Source organism: Lipotes vexillifer, unplaced genomic scaffold, assembly GCF_000442215.2.
Source record: "Lipotes vexillifer unplaced genomic scaffold, Lipotes_vexillifer_v1.1 scaffold92, whole genome shotgun sequence".
Taxonomy (NCBI): domain Eukaryota; kingdom Metazoa; phylum Chordata; class Mammalia; order Artiodactyla; family Lipotidae; genus Lipotes; species Lipotes vexillifer.
The window spans coordinates 1,940,713-1,950,788 of NW_006786963.1; the positions used below are offsets into that span (position 1 = coordinate 1,940,713).

At 41.3% G+C, this 10,076-nt stretch overlaps 1 protein-coding gene across 1 annotated transcript in view; it reads right to left on the reverse strand.

The window, feature by feature from the left end:
- GAP43 (growth associated protein 43) overlaps positions 1-10,076 on the reverse strand; it is a 93,697-nt gene that overhangs the window by 35,437 nt on the left and 48,184 nt on the right. Inside the window, exon 2 of the mRNA XM_007459653.1 lies at positions 6,824-7,427. Within this exon, the coding sequence (XP_007459715.1) occupies positions 6,824-7,427 (604 nt within the window). The remainder of the gene's footprint in view (positions 1-6,823; positions 7,428-10,076) is intronic.

The following is a 10,076-nucleotide window of genomic DNA, read 5'->3' on the forward strand; positions in this document are numbered from 1 at the left end:
GGTTCAGCACCTGATTCAGTCATTTTCTTAGGGCACAAAATTAAAACATGACTAAGAGGGCTGGCAAAACTTACACATCCTTTCAAACCTTTCCCTCCTCTTTGTGCCTACTGTAAACCGTATAGTCTTGGGAGATCTTCAAGGGCTCCAGTCTTTCAGCTTTAAGCAGCATTATTGGTTTCCTTCTTCCCTTCCTTTTATGCCTGGTTATAGAAAGCTTTTCATTCTTTACTTAATGAAGCTATGATTGTGAGGACAAAATAAGAGTAACAACCACTCAGTGCTTTCTAGTCCATTAGATCGGGTGTTCTGCTCTCTCCCCATGTTCAGCCAAATGGACGGACTATGTAACTCTTGCTACTCTTGGTTCTTCCTCCTTGTAATCCTTTTAGAATTGGGTAGATATGCATGCGTGCGTGTGTGTACGCAGAGAAAAAAGAGGAAAAAATATCTGATAAACATGCATTAGTGTCTGAAAAATATTCTACACTTTAAGAAATACTGTTTGAGTTTCACTTCCAAATATAGTTTTGCCACTTTAAAATTGGGGAAGTTACATGCTTTTCTGTTTATTGGCTTTTTTTATAAGGTGATAGTTGTTATTAAATATGAGCTATAAAAGAATGGATAAAAAGCCTCGCAATATGAGTTTCTTGACTCTAAATTACATCTCTTCCTATCTTCTGTCTGCTTAAATTTTTTGTTTGAAGACACGGTGATTGCTCTCCTATCTGTTCTACCTATTAAGTTCTTTATAGTATTTTAGTTATAAATATAAAGGTATCGGGGTCCTTTGGAAATGTGCTTGCCAAAAGGGAGCAACAATATAAACAAGAATTTTGAAAGATACTAATTCTGATAAATTTAGGATAGAAATTGTCTAGAATACATGAAATTGCTTTCATCTGATTGAATTCTGAACATTTCAATTTCTAAATTTCAGCTCTGGCATATTTAATGGAGTCAGCAGTACTCCTGTTAAGAACAATCAATTTTAACTGATCTTACAGCTCTCTGGGGCCTAGTCAAACAGTACTTGAAGGATTTTCAAACTAAGAACTCAAGACTCAAAACCAGTTTAATATCCCCAATAACTCTGGGGTGACGGAGCTGTGAGAAAGTTATGACCAAAGAGTGTGGTTAGTTACTGGATACCCGCCTATAAATGCAATCATTAATGATTCCCAGACAAGAGTCTGGAGTATCCAATTACACAAATGAGGGGGATGGTCTTAGATTAGGACACGATGCCTGGGTTCTTAGACATTCCTCTCGTCTTCATTTCTCCCTGGGTGTCAGGGTTCAATGTATGACCTTGGCAATCAAGTTGCCGGGGTTCAGCTCGTGGTTTAGCTACTTGCCAGCTGTTGATGCTGATGAGGTGCCTCAATGTCTCTTAACCTCAATTTCCACATCTGTAAAAGTGGAAGGGGAAATTGAAGCACTTACACCACAGAATGGTTCTGATGATTAAATAGGATAATCCCCACATAGCACTTAGCACAGGGTCTGACACTTCATCAATGCTCATTAAGTGCTACCTATTATAGAAACTATATATTTTATTATTTATTTATTTGGCTGATCTTTTTTTTTTTTGAAGTTTATTTCTTAAATTTTTTATTTTTGGCTGCATTGGGTCTTTGCTGCTGCGCGCGGGCTTTCTCTGGTTGCGGCGAGCAGGGGCTACTATTCGTTGCGGTGCGGTGTCTTCTCTTGTTGAGGAGCACGGGCTCTAGGTGCGCAGGCTTCAGTAGTTGTGGCACGTGAGCTCTAGAGCGCAGGCTCAGTAGAAACTATATATTTTAAACCTTAAAAACCAACTACCTGGGCTTCCCTGGTGGCGCAGTGCTTGAGGGTCCGCCTGCCGATGCAGGGGACGCGGGTTCGTGCCCCGTTTCGGGAGGATCCCACGTGCCGCGGAGCGGCTGGGCCCGTGGGCCGTGGCCGCTGGGCCTGCGCGTCCGGAGCCTGTGCTCCGCAAATGGGAGAGGCCACAACAGTGAGAGGCCCCAGATTATTTGCCTACACTATCCAATTTTTTAAAAAATGACTTGCTAGTCCACTTCATTTTAATTGTAAATTCATGTTTTTAGAAAGTTGCCCTGAGCTTTCAAGTAAAAAAACTACAAAAAAAAAAAAAAAAAAAACCAACTACCTTAACCCCTTCTCTTATTGAAGAGACAACTGAAGCCCAGAGAGAAGCAATGACTTGCCTCATATCACACATCTCATTAGTAAAATTATTGAGGCTATACCCCTGGTCTCCAGCATACTTTCCTTGGTATATCTTACTGGTCATGGAGGGCACAGAATGTCCTAGGACCTAGTTAGTATTTCCTGACAATAATCAGAAATTGTCACAACTGCTAAGATAAAGAGAAAACGCAGGAATTGAGATAAAACATAGCACCTTAAAAGAGAGGTAAAGAACTGCAAGGCCAAGATTAAGGTGAGGATTTAGGGGGTCTATCAGTTTGACCCCTACTTTGTCACTGTGTCTGTGGGCAGAATATCCATTTACTTTGCCCCTGTTCTCAGAATGTAAAAGCAGAAAGAAAAATATTATCGAATGCCACTGGAGTGTTTTCAAGAAAAGTCAATAAAAATGATTACTAGAGCAATATAAAAGTGCTCTATAAAAGCTTAATAATCAACAGTATTTAAGCAGCGTGCTACTGAGTAGCTGACAGGGTGCTCCTGTTTTATAGATAGCATTTATGGACTTTCACAACCCAAATTTTCACTCTTTATGAGTTGTGTGTAAATTTGGGAAGTGGTTGAAACCACATATCAAATCAAATCTTCTGAGGCACCGTGTCAAATAAGTGTAAATATTCTTGGTTGATCTCACAGGTAACACAGAGTGTGGTGGAAGTGGGTCTATCCTCTGGAGAGCTAAGAATATTATGGATGGTTATCTTGGGCCTTTGGAACATTTTGTTCTGGGGAAAGTAAAGAATTTCTCCAACTCCAAAAATGTGGGTTGGGTATTTCATTTTTTTTACACATAATTATCTTTCCAGAAACTATAAAATTTGCATTATTCTTTTGCTAATAATTTGGCTATAGAGGCACACATTACATAAAACCTGTTTAGCATGTAGCAAACTGCACGAAGCACTGTCTCATCCATATTTTGTCCCACAGTATATTGGCATATAAAGATACTCCACATCTTTTTGTAGAATTTAACTGAGTTGAGATTATTACTGTGATAGTTTTCAGAACTGCTCCCTGAATTTCATCCCACGCCTACTACCATATCAGAACTCCTTAAGATCAGCGACCATAACTAATGCATTTTTGTGACGCTAATGCCTAGCATGGTAGAAAGTTAATATAAATGAAAGGGAAAAAGGAAAGAACAAAGGGAGAGAGGAAGAGAGGTAGAAAGACACTGAGTTTCTATTCAGAGGAATGAGGAATAGAACTCCTCTCTTTCCTGGATCATTATTGATGGCCTCAGTTAGAAAAGGGTAAAGAGACCACGAAAATAAAATGCAGCCAGAATCAACATACAGAAAATCTAGGATAACCCAGTTACACTTTCTACTAGTGCCAGTCAAGTACCCTGTGATAGCCACCCAGTCAACATCTCTGATTTCTAGCCTCCTGGATGTGTTCCCTTGGTAATACGACATCACTGAATATAGCCAGAGCAGAAATTTTGGAGTCCTCTACTGGGGAAAGTCCGTGGGTTACCATGGAGAAGAATAGACATAGCAGAGAATTCTTTCACCATGAGTCCAGTGAGCACAGCGATACTATCCAGAAGGAGACACCAAAGACATTATCATTCAAAGAGGCTTGAAAGTCCTCTCCTCATGGCTGAAAGGAGGCAGTACCCTAAAGATACCACAAACACTTCTCCTTCTATAAAGGAATCATCATCAGAAATGCCCGGGAGATTTTTGGCCATAGACATATGCAGAGATGTGCAAACAGAGTGGCAAAGCAGAGACAGGAGGATATAGTTGGAGGATTAAAAAAAAAATGAAAAAAAAAAAAATCCAAATGTCCTAATGCAAGTGGCACCCACCTGTAATAAACCCACTAATAGTAAAGGAAGTAAAATAAAGAAAACATTTATAATTTAGAAAGAATTCCCGTTTGTATTAAAGTAGTGATCAGAATGGTCCAAAATTCTGACCCTCTTACTGACAGCAATTTTTGTCTTGAATCTCTCTTTTGGCTTGTTCTGTCCCACAACACTACTCCACCGTATCAGACTGTCTCTCTACACTCCTCAAGGCAGTCACAGAATCCTAAAGCCACCCAGGGTAGCCGTCCATTCCCAAACAGTAGTGCTCAACTGGGAATATTGTTCTTTTAACCTGGATTAGAACGAAATCCAATACGAGATAGATGAAAAGGTAGTACAGGGCCCATGGGAATTTGGGCTTGATATGCTGTGATAGATCTCCTTGTCACCTGTAGCTTCTGTGATTCCATAAGACTCATCATATTTGGGTAATTTGTGCTTGTCACCTACAGCAGGCAAGGCTAATAGATGCATCGGTCCAGAAAGAAGCTATAGGCAGCATTTCAAGATCTAACCAAGAGGACAATACCTACCCAAAGCTCAGAAACAATGTAAAATAAATTGCCCTTTGTGATTACCTTCAAGATGAACTTCATTTATACTTTTCAATTACCTTTCAATGTACATATTAAACTCAGACTAACTGAGGCATTTTTTTAGTCAGAAATGTAAGATTTAGGACAGAGCATGATCCCTATTTACTTTTACTGACCAGACACATTTTTAATTAAATAAGTGAAGGGAGTAAGCAAGGCTGCATGAAGAACATATGAATGAGTAAACAAATTATTACCTATAAATTGAATCTGTCCAGTTTTCATTCATTCATCACTTGACATTTATTGAGCATGTACTACATAAAATATTTCATTGATTCATTTGAATTATCATAACTTGAAAAATAATAAAACTGAATTTCCTTTAAAATATATTATTTTTAGACTTTCCATTGATTCGAGCAGTCTTCCTTTCTATTAGTCCAAATCATGAGCATATACCTAAAATCACATTACGTCTTTCTGTCTCTACTTACAGTTTCAGAAAGCCCAGTTTAAAAATATGATCTGAGTAATGTCAAATATTTTCTATATTTAAAATCATGATTAATTTCTAAGATTTATGAAAATTACCAATAGGTAGTCGGTCATATGCAAAGCGATTTCTAGCCATTGTATCTAAGGCTGGAACTTTAACCTAAGGAAGAGTAGTTAACAAGGTTTGTTTTGCTGAGTAAAGTAAAACCAAAACCATTCTTATCACACGCCTTACCTTTTCCAGGGAAATATTCCCATCTTCTTAACCTCAAGGTCTGGCCCCTGGGGCAGGTATATAGTTAGAATAAAGATTTAAGATAAGCCACTGGTAGAAAGAGGTGTGTGCTTTATCTGAAGCTAGATAATGCTAATAACAATAATAGTTAATATAATCTGGCTGTTCACTCACAGAATTTGGGGGGTAAAATGAAAGAAGTAGACCAGAAAATATCTAGAATAATCTTCCACCATCCTGCAGTATCTAATGTGGAGAGACGGATATCATGGCAAATATCCAATAATTACTTTCTCAATCTAATGGTCAGATAGCAAGGCATTTCCCAGAGCATCCTCATGGAGTAGGTGTTTTCCCAAGGGCACAGTGTGGTCCAGTCCAAATTTGGGTCCTTGGACACATAGCGGGTTAAATCACTAAATTCTAAAGGAGTAAACCCAATCTTTCCAACTGGCACAGAAGCAACTTTATCTTTAATGTTTGGGGCTAATATTCATGGATCACACTAGGCTAGGGAAAGACCTTGGAGACCGTTGGCCTCCTTCACCGCTATGGATGGGTTGGGGTGGAGGGTCAGATCTAGTGCTGAGGGGTGAAGTTCCCTTAAATTTATCTTGTACTGTGAATGCTCTATTCCAATTCTGCGCAGGCTCTTTGGGCAATAATAGTGAAAACATTCCAGGTTAGAGCTCCAAACCAAAGAGAATCTAGTAACTTTTTAAAATCACAGTCAACCCTCCTCAATTATGTATGTGTATGGTAGATAGTAGTGTCTTTGATAATAAAATGATAATTTATGTTTGACTTCACGACATGTTCTATATTTGGGGTTTTTCTTTTGTTTTTGGCAACATCAACAGACTTATTTTCCTGATTAGTCTGACCCCGATTAATGTTACAATTAACATTCTCTGAGCGTACATACACATACGCACACTGCTCACCAACTGACGGGGGAGAACGCCCAGAAACATATTGTGGGATAGGGAAAGGTGGTCTGAGAGTATGTTTTAGCTGCTGGCAATTCACAAACTACATCATCTGAATCAATAGGGAGTTGGCTGCATTTACACCAGGCACTTCCCAGAGCTAAATAATCACATTAGCTAATTCCCATCCATAAAATATATGTAGCCTCAGTAATTACTTATTAAACTAAGTCTATCCAGCACACAGAATATTTTCTTCAACCAGGATTACCTAGTTTTACTCTTTATGCCAATCCAGTTAACAAGGTAATTGTCAGACCTGTCTAGTACCGGCTGCTACACAAACCTGCCCAAGTTCTCTCTCAGGCTTGGAGATATTTGGGAACGTAGTGGCCAGAGTTAGCTCTCAGCCCTGCCACTTTGGGGAATTCAGCGCAGCTTCCCTTGATTTCCTGAATACACCTTCTAGAAATGTCCCCTCTCCCTTGAACGCACGGGGGGGGGGGCCTGACCTTCCAAAGAGGCCCCCAAGTACAGGTGGCCTGGCCCCCCATGGCGTCTGACCCTGGAGGTCGCTCACCTATCTTCTCCGCTTGGCTGCTCTCCGCAGTCTCCGATGGAGGCTGGGCTGTTGCCTTGGCAGCAGCATCCTCTGCAGCAGGGGTGGTGGCGGCAGCAGCAGCAGTGACAGCAGCAGGCACGTCGGCTTGTTTAGGCTCCTCCTTGGCTGGCGCGTCTTCGGCCTTGGAGGACGGCGAGTTGTCAGTGGAAGCTTTAGTGGCACTTTCTGTCTCAGCAGAGCCGGCCTTCTCCTCCGAGGGGGCAGGAGCCTGGGGCGCTGCCTGCTCTGTGGCAGCCTCGGGGGCGCCCTCCCCCTCCTTCTCCTCGGAAGGAGTTTCGCCCGCTTTGCCGGTCTCTTCCGGCTTGGGGCCGGCGGCTGGGGCCGCTTCAGCGGGAGTGGAACCTTCTCCCTCCTTCTGCGCACCATCAGCGACGGGGGCTTCATCCTTCTCATTCGCCTCCGCCTCGGCGGCTGGGGCATCACCCTTCTTCTCTCCTTTGAGCTTTTTCCTCGTTATGTGTCCACGGAAGCTAGCCTGAATTTTGGTCGCGGCCTTATGAGCTTTATCTTCTGGTTTGATGCCATCTTGTTCAATCTTTTGGTCCTCATCATTTTTTTCAACCTTTGTGGAGAAAAGGGGGGGAAAAAGGAGAGATGGAGCAATGTTCTTTTCCTTCAAATCACAGCATTCAATAAACGCATATTGAATGACTTATCCTGTGCCAGGCACCATCCTTGAAGTTAAGAAATCAGCTATACCCTGGAAATTCAAACCAAGCCCCCTCTCTTTCTGGTGAAGAATTTAGGAGAGAACACATTAGTTTCTGGGAAAATTAATGTCCTTCCGGCCTTCCAGAATCACTGGCATTATTTTATATGTCTTTCTTTCCCCAACTCAATGTCTCTCCTTTGCCAAACTTAAATCAGCCTTTTTGTGGATGTACTTTGACAACTCAAGTCCACCCGGCCTAGGTTTTCACCAGTGACCTCTGAAAGATATTGGTTTTTCAGGCTTTCTGAGAGGGTCTCTGTGAAAAACTTAGGATTTAAAAAAAGATTGTGGAAAAGCCTATTTGTTTCCCCAAGATTTCAGGTCTCATCAGGAAACCAGTAGGTTTGGGGCAAAGAATATGGTTCAGGTTTAAACAGCAAATTCCATCAGGGTCTGTGCAAAATGCACAAGATGAGTTCCAGGGCTTTGAGGGGTTTGTTCAGGATGTGACAACTCAGAACGCTGGTCACAAAATGACGTCTGCTTTCCTCTGTGTGTGGTCCAACATCAGTAATGAACATACCAGACCTTCACAATTTGAATTCAGAAAATGGTCATTATTCCTGAGTTTTAAAAAAAAGAGTGGAAAACACTGCTTCCGCTTTTGAAAGAGTGGCATATATTCACTAAATCACAATTTCTTATTCCCAAAGCAATTTAAACTTAAAATTAGTTTTATATTATCATCAACAGAGCCATCCTAGCACTGAAGGCAAGAGACTAGAATACAAAATTTTTACCATTTGATCATGTTACAACGTAACATAGGCTGCAAATAACTTTTTTCCACATGGAAATTAAATCACAGGATAGGAATAGAAGGTATAGTCATGAAAAGAAATGCCTAGGCAAGTACTCAGAATTCTATATAGCTCCGCTGCCCACTATGGTGCCCCAGTGTGGTCACTTATAGTCCCCATATAGCCATTATATTAGTTTCAGGTATACAACACAGCAATTCAACATTTGTATATATTGCAACAATAAGTCTGGTTAACTTCTGAGAACACTGTCTTAGCAATAGGGGAATACAGCAGTGAACAATGCAGCAAAAGAACAATAATTAAAGAATGCTTATCATGTACCAAGTCCTCTGCTTGGCCCCAGTCTCGACCTTGGCCTGACCTTGGCTTTTGCTCCAGTTTAGGATGCAAATCACAGCAGGCCAACACAAGTCATGCTTTCCACCTGTCATACAAGCTCTGCCCAAGGGACCCAGATCCCGTTCATCATGATGTAGACCTGTCTGACATTCTTTGGACAAGCATATGGGCCTGTATTTCTTAGGTCCATCAACATGCTAGTGAGTATACAAAGGTATTTTTGAAAACAAGCTGCATGTGAGAGTAAAAGCAGGATTAATAAATTTCCAGTAAAACTCAAGGCAAGTTTCTCTTCTTCCTCAGTTAACGGTGTATGTATCCATACAAAAAATGAAGGAGTGCATGAAAGCACTTTGGAAGGGCCCATTCTGCTGCCTCTTCCCAGTGCCATGCTGCCACACTGCTCAGTACTCTGATGCACTACCACCTTCCCGCTCTCCTACTGCTCTTGATGACTCCTACTGGGATGCACACAACACGATCTGGGGCACGGGAGCAGCTGTCCCTGCCAGGAGCTCTCTTCTCAGAGATGGAAGCATAACCCTGTTAAATTAATAGTTGTGAATGGAGCATGCAGCCAAGATGTTGTTAATTTATTTTACTCTATCTTGCATTTTCTGAATGAGGCACCATCTTATATGATAGGACATCTGCACTTGGGCCTTGATGCGCAGTGGTTCTTTAATACAAATACTGCTCCTTGTGAAGGTAAACAAATCAATTCTTTCAGAGTAGGCAAGTGGACAGAAAAAGCCCTCTGGTGACTCAAGAAAGCTACATCACCCTTTTCTCTTTAAGAACACAGAGAAAAGGAGATGAAACTTAAAACACTAGAAAACATAAAAAGAAGGAAGCCAAGAGTCTGAATGACATAAAGAAGATACTTTACAAGGGTAAAGGAAGAGCCCCTCTAAGTTCTTTACACCCCCATCTCCAATCTCTCTCTCTCTCTCTCTCTCTCTCTCGCTCTCTCTCGCTCTCTCTCGCTCATTTCTCAGATCATCTGCCACTGTAACTTTCCACATGATCAGAACTTAAGCTTCTGTGCACAGCCTCTATGTTGAAATGACTATTTAGAAAGGCTCAGACTAGACTTGGGTGCCAAGATTGTGGGATCAGTCTCACCTGAAAAATCCAAGAGTATAAGGTACACAAGACAGAAAGGTGTGGGCAGGAAGGGAGAGAATGTGAAAAACCATAGTTAGGAGAGAAGTGAGACAATCCTGCAAGAGCTGGATACCCAAGTAGGTGGTCAAAGTACCCCACAGGCATGCAGCTTCTCCAGGAGGAATTGCTGGGCCACTTAATATTATTAGAGATTTAGGGGAACTGGAGTTTAGAAATTGGTTGGAAATAGACAACTAATACAAATTGTACAGATAGTCAGAGGGAAAGA